Source organism: Protomyctophum bolini (genome assembly GCF_963924005.1).
Source record: "Protomyctophum bolini genome assembly, chromosome: 8".
Classification (NCBI taxonomy): Eukaryota; Metazoa; Chordata; class Actinopteri; order Myctophiformes; family Myctophidae; genus Protomyctophum; species Protomyctophum bolini.
This window is the reverse complement of record NC_137869.1, coordinates 41193024-41220131: the sequence shown is the minus strand read 5'-3', so window position 1 is coordinate 41220131 and position 27108 is coordinate 41193024. Positions and strand designations below refer to the sequence as shown.

General features: G+C 41.6%; 3 protein-coding genes across 3 annotated transcripts; 1 reads left to right on the top strand and 2 right to left on the bottom strand.

Moving 5' to 3' along the window:
* Positions 1-1600: 1600 nt before the first annotated feature.
* On the top strand, positions 1601-4986 carry LOC308320238 (arrestin domain-containing protein 2-like; the record flags this gene model as incomplete). Its single annotated transcript, XM_080770556.1, has 8 exons — positions 1601-1838; positions 2261-2475; positions 2607-2709; positions 2866-3125; positions 3395-3598; positions 4342-4478; positions 4604-4632; positions 4895-4986. 8 exons carry the CDS (start codon positions 1601-1603, stop codon positions 4984-4986), a joined length of 1278 nt encoding a protein of 425 aa, XP_080626682.1.
* On the bottom strand, positions 4728-26728 carry LOC308319823 (amyloid-beta A4 precursor protein-binding family A member 3). The gene is made up of 15 exons (XM_080770021.1): positions 26465-26728; positions 24136-24604; positions 23353-23533; positions 22355-22663; positions 22003-22083; positions 21230-21453; positions 19762-19792; positions 19531-19676; positions 18973-19059; positions 11293-11493; positions 10496-10675; positions 9678-9890; positions 8006-8125; positions 6818-6958; positions 4728-6401 (listed from the first exon to the last, which is right to left on the bottom strand). The coding sequence occupies exons 2-15, from the start codon at positions 24508-24510 to the stop codon at positions 6330-6332; spliced, it is 2361 nt and encodes a 786-aa protein (XP_080626147.1). The 5' UTR covers positions 24511-24604; positions 26465-26728; the 3' UTR covers positions 4728-6329.
* oard1 (O-acyl-ADP-ribose deacylase 1) lies at positions 12489-16563 on the bottom strand. Its single transcript, XM_080769347.1, has 5 exons — positions 16458-16563; positions 15131-15296; positions 13668-13726; positions 13224-13336; positions 12489-13086 (listed from the first exon to the last, which is right to left on the bottom strand). The coding sequence occupies exons 1-5, from the start codon at positions 16461-16463 to the stop codon at positions 12948-12950; spliced, it is 483 nt and encodes a 160-aa protein (XP_080625473.1). The 5' UTR covers positions 16464-16563; the 3' UTR covers positions 12489-12947.
* Positions 26729-27108: the final 380 nt, after the last annotated feature.

Here is a 27108-nt window from a genome sequence, read left to right as displayed (position 1 = left end):
TAGTCAGACATCACTATAGTTTCACCCCATTATTATTCATATACATGTGTACATGACAATCAGAAGCAATTAGTACAATGTGTGTCTAGACAGCCTATAGAAATGTTGACAAATCCCCCTTCACTGAAACTAAACCTCATAGCGTACCTATATGTTCCCCAGGTTCTATGTTCCCCACCATGCAAAAAAGGTTCTTTGTTCCCCACTTAGAATTAACCTAAACCACCAGAAACCTAACCTAGTAATTTTAACCTAGGAAGACTTAGTGTTACTTTTGGTAGCAAATTCTGATTTAAGCTCAGTCTTTGAACAATCCATTGAACTTTAGGCCTGCCTAGGCTACTTAAACTATCTAGTCTTAGCCAACTAAAACAACAATGGCACAAAATAAACTAAAACATAATTGCCCAGACTCTTCAACAAAGATGGCAAAAACAAACATTCTTTGTTCTGTACTTAGACATACAAGTGTGTGTACAAAACACTGAAGTCCTTAAACCAGAAAATAGCCAAAGGTTAAATATGGCTGAAGTGGTTACATTATGTTTTTAAATAATAATCAAAATCTACGAAGTAAACTATAGTTAAAGTTTTCCCAAAAAAATGTAGTGGAGTAAAAGTACAATTTCTGTCTCTGAGATGTGGAGAAGTAAAAGTAGGCTATATACAATATTGGAAATTAAGCATTAGCCTAAAAATTGGAGTATAGCTAATTATGGCGTGAAGCATGCCTTATAATCACATGTATAATGCATCATTACCTATACATTATAATGTAGACTTAATAAGAGTTGTTATTAACAACGTGTAACAAAGTAACTACCTAACAACATTAATTATAATGTGCTGTTCCACTGACCTTATGCATTATGACCAATAAATAATAAAGTTGCCACATACATGAATCATGATTATTATAAACATTTATAAAGGAGTCGTATAAATCTTATATGCCTACACAAGCCTATAATATGCCTAGCACAAAAAACAAGCCTTTTGCCTTTATAACAGTCATTATTTAATTTAAACTCCCCCCCCCCCCCCCCTCTTATGCCATTTGTTCAAAAGGTCTTACATTTTATGGGCACATTTTTGATAAGGAAAGTAACAAATAGCCTATGTTTAGCCTTGTAATTGTCATGACCACTTGTGGTCCATGGACCACTGGTTGAGAAACTGTTCTAAAATAACTGAAATGTGTTTAACTTTTTAGTAGGCTAGTGTTAACTTGCCATTTTGGGTTTGAATTCCATTTGTATGCTTTTAAAATGATAGGCTATATAGTATTTACAAACGAGTGCAACAGGAAATCAATCTGGACACATTTAAATTGTTATTCAAATTGAGAAGTTTCTCTGAGACACCCCCCATGATGCCCAAGTGGTTTCACTTCTTCACATCAATCACAGCCTGTCACTGACACGAGGCTCCGCCCCTTCTGCTATAAAGACGCTCATCTCAGATGCAGATCTTATCCACACATCCTTTGCTCAACTCAACAACAGAAGCAAGCAGAACTTACCTCTGGGCTAGGGAAAGAAGGAAGGATTAAGAAATCACACTGTGTTGTGGACGCACACATTTAGAGATCTCACCCAAGATGCTTTTCGACAAGTTGAAAAAGTTCTCCATCGTCTTCAGCTCTCCCCCGGAGTTCAGCAGTGGAGATGTGGTGTCCGGCAAGGTGGTTCTGGAGCTGAGTGGACATAGCAGAGTGCAGGCTATCAGACTGCACGCCGAGGGCATCGCGAAAACCCGCTTCCTCATCGCTGCTGACGCCTGTTACTACAGGGAGGACGTGGAGTATCTGGACCTGAAAGAAGAGCTTCTGCATGCAGGTCACTATCAATGTTCAATGTTCTCGTATCATGATCCATATCCATTGTGGCGCTTATTGGATGGAAATAATATAATTTGGACGAAAATATCTTTAAAATGGGAATTCAGGGATTTTAATAATTATTTCCTTCGAGCATGAATCAGATGATTAAAACAGACATAAAACACATTTTGTGTTTTAACATTTAAATTGCAGCAATTAGTGTTAATGTTGGCTGCAGCCTGCAGGTCTCAAAACAAACCCATTTAATGTTTTTACAGAAATAGACTGAAACACTTTGTTGATTATCCTGCGTTAATGTTAATGTAGGCCTATATGTTAGGGACGGGTAAAGGGTAGTGATTTGTTATTACTATAATAATGGAAATGAATATTATGAGAGCATACTAACATGTATTTATTTGTTTATTTCCCCATCAGATAACGGAGAGCTGACAACACTCTCTGCAGGCATACATGAGTTCCCCTTCAGTTTCCAGCTCCCAGAACGCCTGGGGACATCCTTTGAGGGGAAACACGGCAGCATTCGTTACTGGGTGAAAGTGAAGCTCCATCGGCCCTGGGCCACTGACAAGAAGACCAGGAAAGAGTTTACTGTCATCCAACCCATCGACATCAACACACCCGCCCTACTGGTAAGAAGATGCATGCAGTTCAACTGTATCCCTTTCATAGACCCCATGCATGGCTGTGACAAAACATTTCCTTGTTTCTATATGGCGTTGCCGGTATAGTCATTCATGTAAACATGTTTTTCCGATTTCAGGCGCCACAAGGTTGCACCAAAGACAAGATGGCACGTGTGTGGGTACAAAACCTTGGACAGGTGTCCATAAGGGCTAAGATCGACCGCACAGGTTACACACCAGGTAAGAGAAGCTCTTTTCTAATCAACATGCCATTTCGGTTACTGCCATGCAGTCAATAAAAAGTGTTTTCTTTGTTCTGACTGAGATCAGAAAAATGAAAGTACTACCATCCTAAATCTCTATCCCCCCCACCCCCCACCCCCATTGTGCTTGCAGGCGAGGTCATTCCTGTGTTCGCAGAGTTCAACAACTCCACCCCTCGGCCACTGGTGCCCACGGTCTACATCACCCAGGTGCAGACCTATATCAACGAGGGAAACTTGAAAAAGAAGCAGGTCGTGGTGACGACGCTGCAAGGCGACGCGGTTGGAGCGCGACGCAGGCAGCTGTGGCACGGCTGCGCCATCAAGATCCCCTCCGTTGTACCCTCCTCCATTCTGCATTGCCGCATCATCAAAGTGGAGTACATGCTCAGGGTAAGCATTTTTATTCTCCGTTCTTAGTGGGTTTGTAATGAGGGGGGAAAAAATAGGCCACTCGATGGAAGATGTACCGAAGTCAGAGTGCATGTCATTTTCTTTAGTATCAGTTTGTGGTCCCAGTGGGAACGGAACCCTGTGCTCTGCCGATTGTGATACTCGGGAAATAAATATATTTGTAAAAAAAAAGAAGCTTGTTTTATATAATACATGTGCTCATATACAGCGAAGAGTTTATGCTAAAACTGTCCTCTACCTTTCCTCAGGTCTGTGTGGATGTTCCTGGGACGTCCAAGCTGTGTGTGGAGCTGCCGCTGGTGATGGGAACGAACCGTCTCCACTCGTCTGGCAACACCACTGTCATGAATAACCAGTACAGCAGCAACCAGAAGTGGCTCGACCTCGCCATCCCAGAGCAGCCTGTCTGTCACAAGTGTCGAATCCGTGACAGTGTTACTTGTAAAAAGAATGTAATCAATATAAATAATTTATTGTGAACAAAATATGAATAGAAGTTTGGGTGGCATCACATCTTTATATTTGAATATGTTTTAGTATTTGATATGTCCTTTTTTTTCTCCCCCCTCCTCTACTGATTATCCATTTTGTAAATGTAATACGTGGGAGCTTGTACAGAAAATAATTGACCCACTCTTTTATACTGGTATGCTTGCAATGTGACAATAAACTTTTAAGTTGAAGTTAGAAATGAGTTTTTCAGGGTCAAGTCATTTCAGCGCAGTGTAGGTGCAATCACCTGTACACAAAATATCAATGTATGAAATATCAGCATGGGGAGCTACTGTAACACAAAAGCCTTTGCCAATGCAAGGGACATCTTTCAATATCAATTATATCAATCAATTAGATGGGTGCTACAGAGAATTCAATAATTCAATAATAATCAATAAAGTTGCCAAATGATTAATACAAAAATGTGCATGTACATTTTCAACATACACATATAGCCATAATTATAACCATATCAGATCAAACACGAGCTATAGCAATGTCAATTGTGAGTTACAGACCCGCAACTACATTCATATAGCTTTTTTTCTCCAAAGCGCTGTACAATGCATTTCACATTCAGTCATTCTCTCTCTCACACACACACACACACACACTGTCGGCATAGGAAACCAGGACAAGGGATAATCTTCGGGAGCAGTTAGGGGTTCAGTGTCTTGATCAAGGACACTTCGACACATAGCCAGGAGGAGCCGGGGAATCCAACCTGGAACCTTGGGATTCCAAGATGACCACGCTACCATCCGAGTCACTGCCGCCCCGTGCTTGGCAACAGGTTGTGTTGTGTGACATCACACTGACCAAGTGCTCTTGGCTCTTGTAAGTGTATACAAGACTTATCCATACATCTATATCGATATCTTTCAATGACGGGATGGTCATTCACACCAAGCACAACTATAATGCTAGTAAAACTACAACGTTCACCACTGTTTGTGTTACAGTTGTGGTGTGAATTTTGCCATCCACTTGAGTTAGTATGATTTTATAAACTAGATTGTTCTTAGTGTGCACAGCTCTTTACACAGACACAGGAACAAGTCATAACAATACTGCAATGAACATCAATAAGACATCATATACATAATTTTAATGGACATCCAAAACAATTCTTAAAAATATACCTTTATCAAATAACCTTCTTTCTTTCAGGCACAGAGCTAAAAAGCAGTAGAAAAGTAGAATAATGGGCATGATACGCAAAAGCATTGTAATAAAATGCTATTTCATAACAGCAGTGGTTCTCAAACTTTCCCATAACTCTGAGAGCGAACAACGGGCCCAGGTGGTTCCACTTGCACACTCTCCGATGAGTCCGATTCACTGACTTGTAAAGGCTCACGCATACTCCAGTTTTTAGGTGACAACCTACTACTACACACTGCAGTGTTTGGGGAAAACTACAACATGACGTCACTGAGCCGCAGTGTACGCAACTCACCGCTCACCGCTCACCCAAACACCTCCCTGTTTTTACTAACCACACCGCTGTGGTTAGGTTATCACCTAAAAACTGGAATATTCGTCAGGTCCTCCAAAGCCCTCAAGAATTTGAGTCCCTGGACCAACTCTGTCAGCTATGAGTAACACTCGCAGCTCAATGCCAGTATGTGGAAGACCATAATCATATCACAAGGAGTCCTTGTGATAAGACGGTCCTTGTCAAGTACAGTCTATCATTAACAATTTGCATGATTCTGCTCAGGAAGCCCATAAGGGGCTGTGTCCACACTGCGTTTATTGATGCACGCATTGTGCATCAACCGCTGCTCCAGTCATCTGCGTAATTAACACAAAAAAGCTTAGCCGAAACATTGGTAAACATGGACTAGTCATGGTTGTGGTAACGGTCGTAAAAGACCACGTTGTGTCAAGACACTTTTAAGAGGATCAAATGAGGTGAAAAGGTGAAAGAATTTCTGCTTGTAGTACCCAGCGCCCTCCGGCAAAATATGCTGGCAGCGGAGAGCTTGGGAAGTGCAATGCTTGGACACTAGGTAGAGGAGTGCTTCAACACTATAGAAATGCATGTTGGAAAGAAGCTGGCAGCTCAAAATATGCTTTCTTTGGACATCACGGACTGATGATTCTTATGACTCTGCTCAGGCACACTGGTGTCATAGCAAGGTGGAAGACATGAGAAGACTCATAACGGAATCTTTCCCAGAAATGTAAAAATGTAGCTCAAAAAAATACTTTCTTTCTCTCTGTATGTCCGCTACTATTTCATCTGTCTTGTTAAATATCAGATAAATACATATTGAGAACCATCTTTAGACCCGTCATTTCAAACCACATCAAGTCAAACCGTATATAATTATATTAGTTGACTGCGGTCCCTAATATTTCCCTCTACACCAAATCTCTTCGCCGAAAACAGCTTGCAGATCAGCTATTTTTTGGCAACAATCCAACGCACTGTACAAATTCAAAAATATATCGCTTGACAAACTCATCATCACTTCTTTACACTTGTAAACCTGTGATGTGGCAATAAAGATGATTCTGATTCTAGTATGACAAGTAACAGCAGCCTATGGAACGATACAATACATTGCATAATGTGCTTGAGGTTGGTGTGAAGGCGTCAACAGTAGAATACAGTATTCTGCTTCTAAAAATTCTGTCCTGCATTAAAATGGCAAGGAGGTCCCTCCTTAAATCGGCCTCTCAGAGGAACACTGCCTGTTCTTGTCCAGTTAGCAGGCGATACGTCGAGGCCGGCATGGTCTTCAAGTGAATCTGTCCAAAGAGAGGGTCAAAAATCAATATACTGTAACATTAGGGGGTGCCACAGTAAATCCAATTAATCAACTTAATCAATTATGAAAATAAAATATCAATAGTAAAATTGTTCCCAATGCATCACCAATAATACGCTTTAGGGAGATTTCTTATTTATTAGCCAATCTACGTGTGATGCAAAGTAAGCTTGTACATCTGGTATTTTCTCTATTTCTGCACAACAAAGGAGTGTAAATTAGTGGTCAATCAGACTAATTCATTTTAGTAAATTATATAAAATAAAATAAAACAATTTGAATGTATTGTTGCTGATTCACTGACATATTCCAAAAAAAATATGATTCATTTAATAAAATAAAACAATGCATAGCCCTAGTCTAAACTTATGGTTGCTAGCTAGAATCCCATCTCACCTCCCCAATGGCATTGGTCAGAATATGAATGATCTTCTCGTGAGGCGTGGCTACTACACTCTGCCCGTTGATTTCGATGATGCGGTGTCCCACGCGGATGCCCCCTCTCTCCGCTATCCCTCCCCGCATCAGGCTACAGATCTGATTGGTAGGAAAGGAGAGGAATTTGTTAAAGTCAGACATCCATTTTAGTTAGAACTTAAGATTCTCAGAATTCAGTCGGAAACAAAACCACGTAAGTACCACCCCAGAACAAATGCTGCAGGGTTTACAAAGGTTGTACATCTGTTATTTTGGTAGAATTCTCACCCCAGGACATTTGCTTGAATAGAAAACGCATCACATTTAGTGGGATGAAGGCCCAAGTGAGAGTTATAAACCGTGTTATTGGGGAACGTTACTTCTAACAGTATTCCGTTACATTACATACAGGATTACCTTCTGAGAAAAGTAATTTACTGCCGTTGCCGGAAATTCAAACCCACCGGTGTCCTCACTTTAAAGTTTGGTAAAAAAAAAAGAGAAGAAAATCAAGAGCGCTGCCTACTGGAGTGTTGTGGAGCTGTGCTGGGCCTTCGCCTTGACTAATTTTCATTGATGTTGATCTCCTCCTTTCACCAATAAATCCAAAAATAGAGAATAAACTCTCCGTCTTCTCACAATCTCTGCCATTTCGCACACGTGTGTGGCAACGGAAAGTAAACATGCCCAGTCGTGTGTCACACCAAAAGTGGTGACCTATTGAATACGGTAGATTAGAATGATTACCACAGACTTCAAAGCATGGGTCACTGATTTTCGTGTTAACACCCATGACCGTGCTGCTTGCAGCAGCCTCACACGTCTGACAGAGCGCAAATACGTCAGATGGATTAATTTTCCTTTGTGGCAACAGAAATAACAGGGGAATATCATAGACTGTAAAAAAATAAATAGGGGAATATAGGTCTTAATTGTAACCAAGTAACGCCATTATTTTGGAAAAGGTAACTACATTTCTCTATTTGCAAACGTATGTGTTAGATTACTCCGGTAGGCTGTTACCCCAAAAAATGTATTGCCGTTACCTCCAACACTGGTTATAGATTATATACTGTAGCTTAAACTCTCACTGATTATTAACATGTACAAATGATCAAACATGAAAAACAAAAATTCGACAATTCAACAATCTGAACAGTGACGTACAATGCCGTCTTCCACACTGAAACCCAGCTGGTATTTGGGGTCTGGTCTCTTGATAATTGCCATGGTAACAGGAGGACAGTGGACAATGCTGAGCTTCACAATGGTTTCGCCTTTCAAGTCCTGTTATTGAAACAAGAAGATTTTAGATTATAAACTGTGAAAATCCAGAAACATAAATGACATGTACTGTCACAAGGCACTAATTAATAGTACTAGTAAATTATTATATTACGCAAGTCGCAAACTCACTTTCAATAAGTTCAGGGAAAAATGCTCATGTAAAATGACCTAAATGAACTAAAGAGATGCATCTAAAACAAGCTGGATAAAATATTAATGCTATAGAAGTCTTATACAGGTAGCTTGCCAAAAGACATCACTGCCCAATGTTTCTCTGCAAATATACTTTTACTGCTTCATGTCTTCATTCATTTAATACACAGCTTTTGCGTTATCGTTTTAGCATTATTCTATAACTGTACCTTTTGCAAACAGTTAATAAAATATTCAATCAATCAAATAGACTACTTATGCTCAGCTGTAAAATAATAGTTCACCTTTATCCAAAGCGCTTCACACGTTGCATGGATTCACTCACTGACACAGCGATGGTAGAGGAAACCATGCAATGATGCAAAGCATCCAACTGAACCCCTAATTGTTCTGATGAGCAGGTTGGTCCTGCTCATCAGAACAATTAAGGCCTATTCATAGTCTGGATTTTCGGTGGTGAGGTGACCACCGCTCCGGTGGTGAGCTGACCACCGGAGCTGAAATAACGTTGAGCGGTGGTGAGTAAAAACAGAGAGAAGGGCTGGAGCAGTGGCGGCTCGTGACGTCATGTTGTAGTTCGGTGGTCACCCCACCACCGTAAATCCAGACTATGTATGAGCATTTAGGGGTTCAGTTGGCCGCAAGCCAGGTGATCTCAGCCAGTTCCGTGAAAGCACCAAGGTTTCACGAATCTAGACCGGGAAGGAACCAGTTCTACAACCATTTTGTTTCCATTCTAATTACACTTTCAGAGTTATGGGGGTTCCTTGTTGAAATGAAAAGGTTTAACCCATTTTGGGGCGGGAACCCCTTTTGGTGTTATAGCATTATGTTATGCTTTAGATATTGAAAAACAGCAGATCTACGAGCTCATAGCGCGCCACCGAGTGGCGCGCTACGAGGTTGTAGGTCTGCTATATTTGAAAAATCGAAGAACGGCTGACATAGAAACATGGCTTTTTCAGAAAACTGTCAGGATGTAGAAGACGTTTTTAGAATCTGATCTTAGGTCAAAAAGGTGTAAGAACCCTTGTACAATCTGATACCTCACACCAAGTCTGACATTGGGCGACCTCTGGTTAGAGGCCCTCAGTAAGTAGACAGTTGGATATAGAGCAATTTACTATCTAAACTGAATGATGGATACAATGTATGTAATACCATACCCTGATGGAAAATGCTGTTTTTTTTTTTTTTTCATTTTTTTCCCTTTACTTTCAAAACTAGTTTACTAATTACTTTTACTGTCTTGTACTGTCTGTCTTTGTCTTGTTCTGACCTTGGTTGGGGGGGATATTTACATGTCGGATACAACAAAGTGTACACATTATGTTTATTCATTGCTGCATCAATAAATAAAAAATAAAGTCTTAAAAAGAAGAAGCGCCTCCCTCCTCACCCTGATGATGCTGTGGCAGGCGGTGATGGGGAGGCCCACCAGGCTGGTGCCGTTGACGGACATGATGCGGTCTCCGATGCTGAGGTCTCCGCAGCGCTCGGCGGGGCCTCCGTGGAGCATGTTGGCCACCACCACCGTGGGCAGGATGGACCCCCAGCCCGACTCCACCACCGCCACGCCCACGATCTGCCCCGCCGGCTTGGTGATGATCACCTGGATGGGGGGGGAGGAGGCACGCAAACGTTTGTAGTTTTGTACTTTATAAAAAAATATAGTATTCAAAAGTACATGCTTTTAATAAATGTAATTAGGGATTCCAACGCGGAAATGACAAAGTACATTTTCTTTTTAACCCATTCAGGCCCGAGTTAAAAAACATTCACTTTGAAAGAATATATATTCTTAAGATTTGCGCCACATTTTCACGATTTTTCAAAAATAGCAGACCTACAAGCTCGTAGCGCGCCACTCGGTAGCTAAATTATAACATAATGTTTAAAACACCAAATAAAAAGGGGTTCCCGCCCAAAAGGGGTTAATATCAGTGCATTGCTGTATTGAAAGTTTGCCATTATTCTAGGCAGTAAGTTAAAAAACAAAAAAAGATCAGTGACAATGGCAATATCAAATGTACAAGCTTACAATGCATGGCAAAGCTTAAAATTTTAATGATTGAATTTCACTGCACACACAAACAAAAAAATTAACCAAAAACTGAACAACAATCACTTAGATTGTAGTGCACAACAGTACAACAGCAGACTATAGCAATGTCGGCAGAGTTCAAACCAACAGGTTCTGCCGCGTCTACAGCTTACGTCTCTGATGTTCTGCGAGTCAGAGAAGTGGACCAGATCTCCGTTGTAGAGCTCCTGGCTTCCCAGGAAGTCACTGTACTCTCCGGGCCTCAGCTGACTGGGCTTGATGCCGTTGGTCTGGAGGAACTGCTGATAGGCTACGCCGAACGCCTGGCCTATAGCCTGGGCTATGACCTGGGCCTGAGGAGAGGAGGAGAGGGTTGGTAGGTTTAACCCATTCTGACCTGAGATCAGATTCATACAAGGTTTCCACTGGACACACACTGGTCTGATTAACCCATTCTGACCTGAGATCAGATTCTACAAATGTCAGTCGTTCTTCGATTTTTCAAAAATAGCAGACCTACAAGCTCGTAGCGCGCCACTCGGTGGCGCGCTATGAGCTTGTAGATCTGCTTGTAGATCTGCTAAAGCATAACATAGTGCTAACACCAAAATGGGTACCCGTTCAGAATGGGTTAAGGTGCACCTATTCTCTGATGTCTGTAACTCCCCGACCCTGTCTCCCCGTGTCCTGTATCTTCTCCTCACTGTGGACTATCAACAAAGGCATACTACGTCATGAATTCAAATAGAATACTATAGAATTGAATAGTATGATACATGAGCCCGGAGGGCACAAAGACACCCAGCAGGAGCTGGCATCTGATCTGGAAGGATAGAGACAGCACTTTTATTTTGGCAACTGGCTGGAGGGCCGCAACTATTGAGCTTTTTCCCAACGATTATTCTATCAACGGAAATGTCTAATGATCCGATATCGACAAATCAATTGGTCCGATTGCACCCCTACTCACATCATCCGAAGAGAAGACGTGGCAGATCATGCAGAATTTCTTCTGCGGCGGTCCAGAGGAGGACGAAGAAGAGGAGTTGGAAGCCGGCTCGGCGTCTTGTCCCTTGCGGCCAGGCTGCTTCCTGCGCGCCATCAGCACCACGATGCTGCCAATGTCGGCGATGTAGGAGATCATCTGGAGAGAATGGTCCATCATCGCCTCCTGGAAGAAGAACAGACGCATATGGAGCTCATGACAGAACTGTAAGCAACAGAGAGGACGGGGGAACTTTCTACACCATATTTATTTTCTTGTTTTTTTTACGCAATACGTTCTGGAGGTTAACAAATTTCACCCAATGTCCATTCAATACACTTAAGACGCCCGCCCCCAGTTTCCTACCTTCATACCACATAATAATTGATGTATGCATTTTATATTCTTATTGATCGCCTTTGTGTTACCTAGAGACAAGTTTCCTTTGAAGAGAAAGAAAGAAGTGAACATTTTCAACAACCACAAGCGGTCAAATTTTGTTTACAATACATTCAACTCATGCACACGTACAGTGCAATGGACACCATTGCATGTTACAGATCACTTTAGCAACATTGATATAAATTCAAGGATTCATTTAAGGATCAATTTGAATTGATCGAGTTAAATATTTTGATTGTGGTTTCGCTCATATCAAACTGCTTGGCACAGATAGGATTTAGATCGGACTGGATGGAGGTGGATGGCAGAAACATCAGCCGCATCATTGCTAGCAAGGCAAAAAAAAATAAAGATCTTTCCAAAGGTTCAATGCATTCTTTAGTTTATTCCGTTCTGTATCCTCCGGTCATTTGAACCATACACAGTACACCAGATCACAATAACAGGCTGCCTTCTTGGAAGAGGTCTGAAGTCTACCGAGCATTTATGTTCCATCCATCCTCATTAACCGTTTAAAAACAAGTGATATTTAAACCACATTTAAACCTAAAGCTTCATAATAATAGGTGAACATTAATTTAAAAATAGCTCATCTACAGGCTTGTAAATAGATCAATGGAAGGCTTTATGTAGTTCAGGATTATAACAAGGTAGGTATCAGCAAATGAAGAACAGCTAATTAAAGTGAAAAGTAAAATGAAAAAAAAAGAAAGTCACTGAGAAAATATAGGACAATGTACAACATCAAGCATTCAATAAAGCAACGCGTGCATTTGTAGAACAGCATTTGTATTTATTATTACAGTATTTATTTACAAACATTTTAGCAAACACCCAAGTATCACATTTCCTGTATTATTACAAGTTCCGTCAATCAGGTCCCAATAAACACAAGTGGCTGCGCTAACGACTATTACAGGTTGAGCCCGTTGAGTGGGGGTGTAGAACTGTGAAGGACACCATGAACGCTCCTCCACGTGTATTCACGCCCTCCTGGTGAAACTCCTCACCTTTAGGAGAAGAAGCTGGTGACAATTCTAAAAAGAAATGTCTTCTAAATACAGTTTTCTGTATCAGTGGTGCTCAAACAATAGTCAACAAATGTGCTATATATATCATAGCTCAAATCTAAAATGACACGGATGCTTTACCGTTTTATCAAAGCAAGCAGCATCAACAAGGGGTTATCGGAAGGTGGCTTAGGAATTAAATAATAAGTAAAACAAAAGTTCAATCAATCAGCTGGGCGGTTGGTCCTTCTTCACTGTGGTCTCAGGGAGGGTGTAGACTGTGATATTGATATCGGTGTGTTCGAAAACATCTTTCAATATCTCACACACGCCATCCCATTTCAGGCGATCAAGGCCACAACCAATTCTGTCAGATCAGAGAGAGAGAGAGACAAAAACATTAATACAAATATAGTAGCTGGAACTAAAATCTCTATTGTATATTTGAAGGTTCTTTCATGGACCTGGTTTGTCAATGCTCTGTTGACATAACATTGTACAAACCTTGGCATTGATATTTTGGTCACACCGTTCTTTATACAGTGAGACTTCATGCCCTCCAGGCTCTGTCTGAGGCTGTCATACGTGGGTTTGTTGCAGTACTTTTTCTTTGTGATCTGCAAAACAGTTGGAATACAATCAAATTAATGCAATACAACAGTTAATTCATACAGTACATGGATGAATAGAAATGTATTGCCATGGATCCCCATTTCAAAAGATCTGATGCCAGGGACCCTCATAAGAGAAGATCTTAGTTGTTAGATTACATTAAATACAGAATTCTACCGTAGATGGGGAGAGAGAAATCTATGATCTGAATAGTCCGTCGTATTCAGTACATTCTCCATTTGGATTAGCTTCTAGCTGTTAAAATCATAGTGGAATTAACCACTTTCAGTCCGCCCCACTGTAATAATAACACCATTTGAGAGATTCAATCTTTACCAGATAGTAGACAAAGCGTCCTTCTCTTCTCAGTACAGCACATTGTCCTGAGATCTTTTCTGTATGGGTGGAAAGACGTACAGTAAACACAAAGAATGTTACCAGCTGTTCTACCAGCTGTTCTACCACCTTGTTTCGCAAAGGGTGGCACTAGATTAACCACTTAAACCCTGTATACTTCATTGACCGGGCTTCCCCAGGGGTAAGTCCTCAGCCCCCTTCCTTTATTCCCTCTACATTGAATATATTTTTTTAAAGCTTTTTGCTGCTGAGAGTTCCTCCCTTTAACAAAATTATTGTTAGAGTGGGAGGGGGGGGGCCTTGACATGAAACAGTTTGAGAACCACTGAATAGCAATATAGGTTTTTCAGAAGACATTTGTAGAATCGACCTCCTCAGGTCTTAAAAGTGCTTTACAGAGTCGAACGTAATCGACGCAAAAAGCACTACGCATCCGAGTGTGAGAAATTTCTTCCGTTGCGTCACGTCAGTTACGTGATCCGTCAGTCTTGGAGTGAATCCCAATCCAAACGGAGCACAAGTGACGCAAGAAGCGCTCCTCGACGCAAGCAGAGCAAGAATACCCCTGGCCAGCTTGAGGCAGCAGAGAGCGAGGTTTTGTTTTCCTCCTCTGTGCCTCCTACCCCCGAAGCAAGAGGGAAGCCACTTCCGGCTTCAGTTGTACACATAAACCCAGGCATTGGCTATATCACATTATTTCACTGGACGCCAACATGACATCGTTTGAAGAAACGGAGGTGAAAATAGTATAACATAATGCTTAAAACACAAAGGGGTTCCCTTCTGGAATGGGTTAAATGTATATCTATTTCATGCAGTATACTGTATGCGAGTATCCATTTCATGCAGTATACTGTATGTGAGAATCTGAAAATCTTACGTTTACTACTCAGTTAAAAGTAACTGCAAGTCACCCACGTAGATGATTTATTTTCACAAATGTCTTAAATGGCGTCATATGAGACTCATTATGGGAGAGTTGGGCAGAAAAGCAGAGTGAGGGGTTACTCAATCCACAGACACTTGCAGGTGGTGTATTCACCCATCAGTCTGTCTGGGATTACAATAAACCAGTTTCAATGTCACTCAACATCACACAGGTTGCCATCTAGTGGACGCATAGATGATTGCACATTAATAGTGATTATAGACCAAGGTAGGGGAAGGGCTATGTAAAAATAAACTTTTTTTGTGTACGTTTGACTCCCCCACGCAAGGCACAAACCGACTCTGTCCAGGCCTTTAATGGGTTAAACCCTAGTGTCTCCAATTCTCTGGGGTGAACATTCGTTGAAAATAGCATCATCAATATTCACACATGGTGAACGTGCAGATTGCCACTAGGCATCGTTCCCCACGATTGGGGCAAAAATAATAATACAACTACTGTGTGGAACTAAACAATAACTCAACAGATAATGTTTAATCAACTAGTGACTCACTCTGTTCCTTCAGCTCGTCCACTCCACCAAACTTCTTCTTGAAGAGCACTGCGATGCCTGCACCCATGCGGCAGTCCTCGCTGATGCAGTGGGCTAAGGACTCGTCTTCTGGACAGCGGAACAGATCCCCACTCACGTGGGTCAGCGTCCAGCCGTCTTCAGAAGACTATAGGATTCACAAGAAGGACAGTCAGGGGTTGAGGTCACAGAGCTGTTGCATATTAGTTCCTAGACTAGTGCAGTGGTTCTCAAAGTGGGGTCCAGGGGACCCTCTCAGACCCCCTTTACACCGGTTGGTTCCCAATGGGAACGGGTTCAGTCCTTTTAGCCGGTTCTTAGTCCATGAGCCAGAGCTCCAAAATTGGCGGGAAAAACTAGACATATATTAAATTGTTTATAGGATCAATACAACTACATTAATACATGATAACCCTTCCACAGTAGTAGCTTTTTCATATTTTCGATACATAATGCCTAATTTTTTGCATATTTAAAATGTAAAATCTGTAACACAATAAATCATTGTCTTCGTGTAAGTAATCAACTGGAGAAGTTTGATGGCAACAATCTAATATAGGTATGGTTTTGCCCACTCAATTCATAATTAACATTCCAATTCTGGCTCATGGACTAAGAACCAAAAAGAACTGAACCGGTTCTCATTGGGAACCAACCGGTGGAAAAGGGGCCTCTTTAGGTTAGTAGTTCTAAACATTGTCATGTCAAGGACCCCCAAAATGTTGTTTTTGCCCAAAAGACCCTTATCTGAAAAAGTGAAAATACATTTCTCACAATTAAAAAACATTTATTTTGTATTGTGAACTTGTAGGCTATTTTCGAATATCCAGAGTATTAAATATGGTTAATGTTGGAGTTAACCTAGCTCTGGTCCATAGCCTTCTACTGCTTGCTATGGACCAGAGCTAGAGTTAACCTAATTTTCATGTTATATGCTCTAATTGTGCTTATTTGCTGTGGAGTGAACCTCACTTTGAGAACCCCCGATTAGGTAAACAGTTCTCCAAATGAGAGAGAAAAAACTAAAACGGGTCAAATACAGCTGCAAAATCATCTTCAATCTACTAGTGTAGAGCTAGCTCCGTTTGGAACCTCTACGTCTACGCTTTAGCTCCAAACGTAGAGGTTCCAAACGGAGCTATACTGTAGAGCTCAAGTCTGTTAGTGTTAGCCTTAGAGGTGTTAGCTCGAAGCTAACACATACATTAGCACGGCTAACAAACAACGAGCCAGCCCATAAACAACCATTATACTTCACCTGCTTAACATACTACACGTGTGTTCATACCAGTCTATGGTTCATACTTACAGGCATATTTTCCCTGTGCTCTGTAGAACGAACTAATTTGCTTTATTTCACATCATAAACTCAACCTGCTAATGTAAACACACTGACAGCTACAGCAGCCTCAAAGGGTCAAAGTCAAACTGCCCGATAGGTTATACATAGAACCACCACTAGGTGGAGACATTGCATGCACAGGACAGGGAAGTTGAGGGAACTAGTCTCGCAGAAAATGGTCAGTCAAAACTATTTTGACTGTCAAATATGAGAAAAAAACCCCAAAGAAAAACAGGGGTCATCACCATGCCGACTTTTGATGGACATTTTACAATATTATCAGAGATAGACCTTACACTTTGAGAAACACTTCACTAGTGCCAGTGGACTCCAAATGTGCCATAGTGTGTAGGTCAACATACTTTTGTGTAGTTCTGCATTAGTTCAAACTGTGCAGTGTGCACTACCCTTTCTGAAGAAAACCTGGAGACTGGCAAGTCAGCCATAACTGTACTGGAGTAGGGATGTGCTGATGAGACATTTTGGCCGATATCGATATCTGATAACATTAATTGCCATTATGGCCGTCGGCCGATAACCGATGTCGATATGATCTCATTCTGTATTAAAAGATTATAATAATTTTGTCCATTCTGAAAAATACATGCAACAGCATATCTGCACTGCAGGCTTAGTTAGGCAAGTCAGATTTAACTTAAATACCGTTACATTTAATATTGTGAGCTTGTAGATCTGTTCAAGCCGTTACTTTGGGCTCGTTTATCAGTAAAGACAGACCGATTAATCGGACCGATAAATTAATTGGTCTGATTGGTTAATAGAACCGATGCTGATTAATCTAAAAACAACTAGTATCGGCCGATACCGATGTGTTTGCCGATTAATCTCCCATCACTATACTGGACACATTGATGACCCCCTGGATAGAAATCAGTGCCTTTCACAACACATTAGGAGTTTATACGTTACCTGGGAAAGTGCCACGGGAGTCGACTGAGGCTGCCCGTCCATCCTTGAAGTAGTCGGTTTTTGTCCAAAATCTCCAAATACTTCAACACTTCTCAGAAATTACCCAAGCATCCTTGCGTGGGATTGGGGATTGCAGTCACACCTGGCCTGAGTCAAACTAATTGGACACAGAGCTAGGTGTGCAGTGAGTGCACACAAGATAAATCATGCCACAAACATGCAGCGAGAGACAGAGCCAAGTTCAGACAGAGCTATTTAAAAAAACATTTCCCTGTGTGAAACTGTGAAATGTGACACTTTGGCTTCCATTTGACCTAAACGTTTGTAAAAATACATAGGCCTATCTGGTATTTTGTGCATAACCTTGCATGTCCATGTTCCTTTGGAGGCATTTAGCTTTATTGTGTGTGTGTGTGTATCAATGGTTGAAATATTGACATGGGAGAATACGGAAGAGTGAATATAACTTTTGGAAAAATGATGGTAGGCTATTACAGTTTTCTGGAACAATGTACATGAGGTATAATTCACATATGACAAGATGCTGTGAAGCAATATACATGTATAGAATTTCACAGAAAGGCAACAGCACAACTTTAATCTAAGTCAACCTTGTGCAAAATTAACATGAAAAGTACTGTGCAAATTTAGCAACATAGATGTAAATTGAACGATTTGTACATTAGTTGTTGCATTTGTGGCTCTTTAACCTAAAACATGTCCTAAAGACTGACAGAGTCCTCATGCACCATACATGAACATTTATCCAAACCAAACTATAGAGAACTAGTATAGAGAAGGTAAGCAATGATTAGAAAAATGTCATAAAACATTTCCATCACCATCCCGTCCACATTCAACCTCGGTCAGCAAGGTTTACTCAATCCATGACTGTGCCAAGAGTAGAGAACTATACTTCCACATTTCTATAAATATACCTGCTTTTTGAGTGAAAGAAGCAGAAACACAATGAGTTGTGTGTCGTGTGGGGCTTTAGAACAGTTTGAACTGTTTGTCATTCATGGAAAATGGACTTCATAAATTTCATTAGTAAACAGAGAATTAGTGTGGGAAGTATCATCATGTCTGCTGTGGTACACTACCGCATTGGAAGTGAAGGGCAGGTGTATAAATTACACAGAAGCCGTAAGCAAAGATGTTATGTCATCCTGGGAAACAGCAGATAACCCCAAGTTATAAACCATGGATTGTTGCAAAATAATACGCACGTATTATGTACACGGAAGTAACTTGAACCCAAAGAGGGTTTAAGAAAGGCATGGACACCCTACTGTATGTTTAGGCCTGTCACAATTATGACATAAAACGCTAATACGCTACCTACTATTATATAATGTACTATTGTGGCCAATACCTTAGAGCTGAATTACAGAATGTGGTTGTTTATAATATGTCAGATAAAATTACTGGCTAGTTCAGAGTCAGACAGACTCACGTGCACTCTCTCTCACACACCTTCTACTGTCTCTCCTCATAGGTTGCCTATAGGCTCATAGGATTAGGTTGCCTATTTTCAGTACAACGTTCTTACCTGTGTGTCAGCAGTGAGGACTTTGATACGCTGCGTAGAGATGAACAAATCCACGTCCGTCTCTGGTTGGGTCTCACCCTCTGGAGCCTGCAGACAAAACAGCTTAGTAAATAGTAATCATAATTTTACTATGCTGTATATTACAAGTATTCCAACTGCTCCCTCTTTCACTTCTACATTGATGTTGCTCTCCTTCCATCCATCCAGGAATCCCTCTCTCATCTTAACAACCCATTTAGTCCCGAGGTCGATTTTAAAAACACCTGCTGAATCCTAACCTAAGTATCCAGAAAATCTTCTATGTCTTTATTCAAAATAATAAATAAGTCGTGTTTCTATATACATAGCAGCGTCTAAAATTACACAGCTGCTTTCCCAGTCTGAAAGGTTTAACAACAACGTATAGGCTTTCCCGGTCTTGGGTTAAAATGGGTTAAAATCTGAAAGTGCTACGACAGAAAAGACAACCAAAGGCTGGCAGGGAAATACTGCAAACAAATAAATAAACAAACAAAGAGCATCAGATTTGCACAGCATCGGGTGGAGGCGGGCCCACACCTTTATCCTGTCCACGGCTTCCTGGGCCTGGGCCATGCGCGCGTTGGTGGACGGGTTCTTCTCCGACTTCAGCTGAGTGGAACCCAGGTACTTGGCCCCGAACACGACCCCGTCTAGCAGGTCGTCTGGGTCACAAGGACCAGGCACTGGGAGAGGAGCGACAAAATGTCAAAAATCACACAGCCGGTAATTATGACAGCCGAATTAAATGTGCGCCGGAGTGACTCTTACCATCTTTATAGGCTGGGTGGTCGTCGGCACTCTGCAATGAAATAAAAAATCATGAATGTCATGTGGTTCAAAAACGGCGCGTCAAAACTTAGCCCTAGAACGGCTCTTGTTGTTACATACAGTATGTACAGTATTTCACATACAGAGCCATAGTACACCCTCTTTTATTTGTGGTAGAACTCTAACATACGCGGCCTAAATGTGATGAATGCTCCGTTTGTGCTGGGTAATTAATCACACCACCTGCCAATTGTGTGACTGCAAACTTTTGTGTTTCCCTGGTCAATTGGTGATGGCGTCTGCGGTAAACAGGACGTATTTGTAAAATCAGTTCATCGATTGTTTCCGGCCCCCCTCGCCCGGAGAGAAAGATGTCCGTGTGCATCTCTTGAAAAAGTGGAGATAATTCACTAAATACACGTTTTGTGCCAGAACTTTCACATGGATATAAAACTAGAGGACCATATTTCACTCCACGTCTTTGGAATTATTTAATGGGTGAGTACAAACGGAGCATTTATCACATTTATGCCGCAAATGTTCATATCTACCAGGATCTGGTGCAAGCGATCTATGCCTGAGATACATGAACATTTACGAAGTATAATTAAATGATCACAGGCATTCTAGGTCTAGTCAAAACTATGCTGTTCCAACTGTCAACAAGAAAAAGTGCTGTGACAATAAACACAGAAAAGAAAAATAAATACACTGTAATCTACTAGTATAAATGTATTCTGCCTCCAAAAAGAGGAAGTCTTTACTTAACTTTACTTAATAAGACCAAAATAGATGGCTACTAAGAAGCTACTTAAATGCAGTAGATTTAATGTTCAACTTGGTTGATGATGAACTGTTGTATACACTGCTCCTTCGAGTGTTCGAATGTTGCAAGATGAGGATAGCAGACCTACAAGCTCACAACGTGTTGAATTGTTGTGTTGTGAGCTTGTAAATCTGCTAATCTGTGCCATTCTAGGTGAGTGACACCATCACACGACAGAGCATGAATTGGGCTTTAACATTACACATACAGTACTTCTGTATGTAAAGTGACTTTCCTTATCCCTCAGAATAGAAGAAAACAAGGACTCACTAACGATTATTTTCATAATTTATCAATCTGTTTTTATTTTTATTCTTTAATTAATCTATACGATTATTTTCGACTATGCTCAGCTCACACATGTCTTCATATCCAGTAGTCAAAAACAAGTTTTTTTTTAACACTATATACACATTGATCGGCTCTTTGATAATGGCCGATCGATCGAATGAGACGTCTGGTGGAATTGTTTTCAAACATTTTAACAATGCAAATCTCGCAAGGGGGTCCCTGGCTCAACATATTTTCAGATAGAACAGAACATGTTGGTGATGTTGTTAAAGGCACTGCATATTAGAAATGATAACAATTGACACCAATTATTTGATTACAAAAATAAATAAATATATATATGCAACCCACCTGATCACCCTCTCGAGCGGCTTCCTCTTCCTCTCGCGGAGGCTCCTCGCCCCTCTTCATCCACACGGGTTCGGGGTACTCATCTTCCTCGGTCAGAGAATCTAACGAATCATCCCGGGACCGCGGCAGCGGCGCCTGCTGCTGGCCGTTACCAGTATGACAAGGCCAGAACCTCTGGGCATCCTGCTGGCTATAGGACACGGACACCACGGCGTCCACATCCCCTGTGGGTTGGGACGCTTAACGTTAGGATTTCATTGATTCAGATTCTGCTCATCGATTGTGGTAGATTCCCCGTGTTGCCAACAGTGCCAACAGTGTCCTTGCAGAGGGCAGACAGGGTAGGGGTCGAAGGTTATGAGGTGATGTTTTTTATTTTTTTTGCACTAGGTATGTTGGTGTGTGGTTTTTTAATGTTGTACGGGTCAATGTGTGCCTTTGTTGTCTTGTATTGTGTATTGTTTTGTATCTGTATGCTGGGGTCCAAGACAAATTTCTTTCTTGGGAGACAAAATTAAGAAACCTTCAACCTTGTGTTGGTTCTATTTTTTTTTCCTTCTATTTTTCATAATTGGAAGCATTAACTGAAGTGAATAGTATTTACTATTACTGCAAACTGTGTATATTACCCAAGATATCGCCAATGCTGAAACATTTTCTCCTGAAATAACCTACTGGACCCCCTAACCTGATTTAGGATAGTATGTGTACGGGTACCCAACCATTTGGAATTGTGTTCCTACTTGGAACATAACTTTGATACGCAACCGTACCTGAGGGCACACGCTGGTATGAGCCCTGGGGCTCGGCTCGATGCCGCAGAGGAGGTCCGATCTCCGTGCACTCCAATAGTCCTATAGGGAGAGGGATGCACTTAATCAAACTAATTAACGACATCCATTTCAATCAATTTAGCTTTTTTCAAAGAAATGTTCCACGATACTGTTGCACAACAAATATTATATAGCACGTAAATCAGACTAATAGTAAAAATAAATAAAAATCACGTCAATTTGTGGATGTATACTTTCTTTTGCAACAATTCTTTTCTAATTATTCGATTATAACTGAAATAGTCATTGATTGAATAATTGCTAAGATGATAATGGATGGCTTCAGCCCTACCTAGGAGATCTCTCTGGTGGCTCTCGGAGAAGAGCAGGCCTGTGGTTTCGGTAGGTGGTTCTTCGTGCAAAGCGCCGGTGTCCGCTGTGCGCTCCGGCTCTGTAGGGCTGTGGCAGGGGTGGGGAAAGGGTTTCAGCAGGGTTTCGGGGCAAGGGTCCTCTTCTTCTCCCATCAGCTGGAGGCGGTTCAGGAGGGCGTGAATGCGGGTGTGGTCGTCGTCGTCGCCCGGCCTCTCGTTCATGACCGCGTCCTCCTCCTCCTCCTCCTCGACGGTTTGCCCCTCGACCCCGACAGCCGAATCCTCTTGGTCTTCAATTTACAATTTAGGCATTTAGCAGACATTCTTATCCGAATAAACAGAGTAAGCATGAACGCTAGTGGTCAATAGATTTGTTAATAATCACATAAATAGAGTGTAGAGAGAATAGCCTCAAAGAAGACTAGGATACCAGGTGAACAATGAACCTAGCTAACATCTATCTCAACAACATCTTACCTAAATAACATTCTGTACAATTGAAACTCCAGGTATATTATACCTATAAAATACTACTCAAAGGGGACTGGTTGTCCTAGAACACGCCCCAGTGGTGTCCGGTAAGAACTTAACCGAGATAGTTGACTTGGATGTGTTATTAACAATTTGTGCCCAAGATGTCCACAGACGTCCTCGGAACTATCCCATGCAGTGCCCGTCTGTACACGTCTTGGGAAAAATAAAAAATAAATAAAAATAATTGCGAAATCGGATGGGCACCCCACGTCGCTATTTTGAAAGAATGAAAGGGCACATAATGTGTTTAAGATATGCCGGATATCTCCATATATGGAGTACCAATATTCAGTGGGGTAACTCTGGCGACCTATATCGAATACCGATATGACGTGAATGTGAGTGAAAGCCTTCTTTACACCAACTAATCAGTGAACCTAGTATCCGTCTAAATAACACGCAGTACATTTGTGGCAGAGAAAAACATCTTCAGCCCCCTCCTTACCCTTCTCCACGAGCTCCACTGCCTTCTCATCTTCCACTCCCAGATCTTTTTCTTCCAGCTGGACTGGCATCTTCTTCTCTTCGCCCACCAGCTCCGGCTGCCGGTCTACGGGCGAAGGAGCAGCAGGCTCACTCACGTCCGGAGTGGAAGCCATCTCGCCCTGCCCTGCCTCCTCTTCCTCCTGCACGTACGGTTGTTGCCATCATGACATTTTATGTGACATGTAACTGTCACACGACTTGTGACAGTTAAATCGTAATGCACTGTGAGCTTGTAAATCTGCTATTTCACTATTTATAATGTTTTATAAAAAATAAGGTAAGTGATAGTTATTGATTAAAGCACTATGTTGTGATAGGAATTATAGCTATAGGGTGTTTGTTTAATAACAGGGGTCTCCCCATCTCTCCAGCTCTTTAATTAATAATACATTTCCAGGTGCGTTGCCAGTTTGAGCCAATCGGAAGAGAGTACATTTATCGGCTTCCATTTAAATTCTTTCTATTCATTGCTTTGCGTCATCACTTCCAATTTTAGTTGTTTGATAGATGTATACTGTGTGAGTTCTCTCCGGATATAAGTGGTATCCCGACTTGAAAATGCAATTTCTGTTTACTAACAAGCTGGAGAGACAGGGAGACCTGGTACTGAACACTCTAGCAATCGAGTATTATATAACCCTAGCGCCGCTCAAAAAACAGATGTAATACAGACGTAATGTAAACAATTGTGACAATTATGCAAAATACTATCTCAAATAATTGTGAATTGCGACGGGCCTACCGTCGCAGGTGAAGCAGCAGCAGAGTCACTCGCATCCGGAGACGCCGGGGCCATGATGTCACCCGGCCCTGCCGCCTCGCCCACAGGAAAACTGAGGCTGGGGTCCTCGCTGGCCCCCAGGGAACCGGCCTCGCCCACAGGAGGACGGAGGCTGGGGTCCTCGCTGGCCCCCAGGGAACAGGCCTCGCCCACAGGAGGACTGACGGAACCGGCCTCACTCGACGTATCAGACCTCCAGTCCAACGGAGGAGGTTCGATCAGATTAAAGGAGTCCAGGTCCTCCGTCGCCTCAGGGCCGGGCACCGGTTCGGCATTTTGTGGGCTGCCTCCGCCAGCTGGGATTGATTCATCAGATAGGCACAATTCTGATTCCATTTTGTGCGATGGTCAGAGGCAGCGAGGCATTGCTCTGTGCTTTAAGATGTGGTCTTTTCAAATCCAGTCTCTTTTGCTGCCAGTGGGTTCTGAACTGTAAAAACACACACAAAATAAATGTCTTGCTTGCATTCTGACGTTCTATAACAGTGTAGTGATTTGTATTTGGCCATGGATACCCATCTAAAAATATTTTGTGCCAGGGACCACCATAATAGAGCATAGAACATAAAATATTATGTTATGTCATTTTCTGAGGACCCCCCTCAGGGAACCACTGGGGGTTCCTGGCTGGACCCCACTTTGACAACCACTGTTATATAACAATACAGTTTTCCCTATTCTCTCTGCTGTGAAAAGCCAGGATCCTTAACGGGATCGATAAAGCCTGGTCCGTGTCATTTTCAAGGGTACATGGACAGCATAATGGCCTTCTAGTTAGAAAGACTGGCTATCCCATAGCGTGACCTCACAGGTTCAACCCACACAAAACTATGTTGAAAAGATGCATTGTGCATCAACAGCTAGGTATGCAGCCAAAGTGCCCTTGCCTTGAGCACCAAATATCTTCATGGCACGGGTCACATCGCCATGTTGGCTTGTCGTGGCTATTTTTGTTAAAACTACATTTTTGACAAAACATTTTTTTGCCCAAATTCTATTTTTGTCAAAATTACTTTTGTTCCTGTGGACATACAAGATGAGCGGACAATAATATTACTAGAAAAACACGAACAGATAGCCCTGAATGACCATACGGTCTGAAACTCTGAGAGTGGCCTCCAGTATACAGGAGGCCAGGGTAGCTCTTTCTGAGATGCTGGGACCAGCCATAACAACTCCACATTCAAAGTCACTTAGATCAGGTCAACCCAACTCAGATTAGGTCCAACACCTGCTAATTCTGATGTTGGTGGAACTGTAACTTAACCTATTGGCCCTTTCCGCATACAATACTATGTTGTATAGTGAGTTGCAGTCACATCACTCTCTGCTTAGAATAGGTTGTTTGCATCAATGGAAGGGTAAAGTGGCCACTGACTGTACAGAGTCAGAGATGTCATGTCATACACACTGGGCCTGTCGTTTCCCCACAGACAGGGAACATAATGACATCCATAATACACCCTCATTGCCCTATGACCATCAAGATAGGCAGACGGTTCTTTCAGTCAAAAGCTCAAAGTACATGTGTGTAGTACACACAGTACACATCATCATGTATTAAACGAACGTGTACACATCAAACACCCCTCAGAAGTGGTGTAGGGCTCCGGAGTCCAGGGACCATATAGGGGTCCTTGAGGGGGTTCCAGGAATTCAAAATAAAATTATTTGAGTTATGTTATAACTGTGCAAGTAATTATTTAGTTATGTTATGTACAACTACAGAATTTTTAAGAATGACTACTTTGGTCAGAGTTTCACTGGTATCTCCATATCCCCGAGTACATTCTAGCCTATGTAAAGCGCCTTGGATAAAGGCGCTTTACATAACAACATTTACCATTTACATAACAGTAAAGGAATTCTGAAACATATCTTGACATCTTGAAATCTTGACAAAAAATGTCTTAGATTTGGGTTCCCAGAGATAAATCTTCAAATAACGGTGCCCTAGTTCATATCAAAGTGGGGCACCTTGAAATGTTCTGTGTCTCAATAAAGCCACATATAGAATCCAGCCACAGTACCGTTCTATAAAATGTGTCTCACCAATGAGCAAACAAGTAAAGCTAAATGGCCCATGGCTTAGTTGGTGTGTGCAGAATGCATAATGAATCACCATAGAGAAAGAAAGACATTAATTTAAGACATGTTAACCAGGGTTACAGGAGCAGAGGAGCTAAGGCATGCAGTACAAAAGTAAAAGTGTCAAAATGTACAAATGCGTTGCTTATGTCCAGAAATAAATGAAGGAGTCCCAACCTGGTATCATGAAATTGCCTCTCACCTGGTATCTTAGATATAGGTCGCTGGTTTTCTTTCTTTGTGGGAGGAATCTCTTTGAGACATCTGCTGCTGAACTATAATAAACTATAGTGCCACGACAGCCTAGTTGGCGGCTTTTGACGGCTGTTTGCAAACAATCGGCTATATTCTGTTCTTAATCTAAACACGGCCACAACAAATGACACCGGCGTTCTGTGACAACATAGTGTCAATTAAATGGTTACATTGTGCCATGTTTGGATCCGAACCACCGGAATTGCTTCTGACTGTTGTTAGAACGCGAATGAAGTGCGCATGCGTCGGCCTAAACATTAAAATAAATAAATAAATCCTTTAGAGTGGAAGCCAGAGCTCTGGTGGAAGCAAGTCACGCTCAATCGAATGTCGAGGAGGAACCTTGTTGGCATGTGTGCTTATTATAAGCGGCTTTGTGGAAGTTTTTCTGTAAAGTTGCTTAGTTGTAAAGTTTTTGGGGCTTGTTTCTAATTTCTTATTTGAGACAGTTTTCTACTGTTTAAACCAGTTAAACCACATTTTCATGTCAAGGTCAAAGACCCCAAAATGGATTTATATACTCATTGTGTCGTCCACTCCACAGTAACAGTCTTTGTATTGAGTTGTGCTTTCATGTGAAATGTACCCATT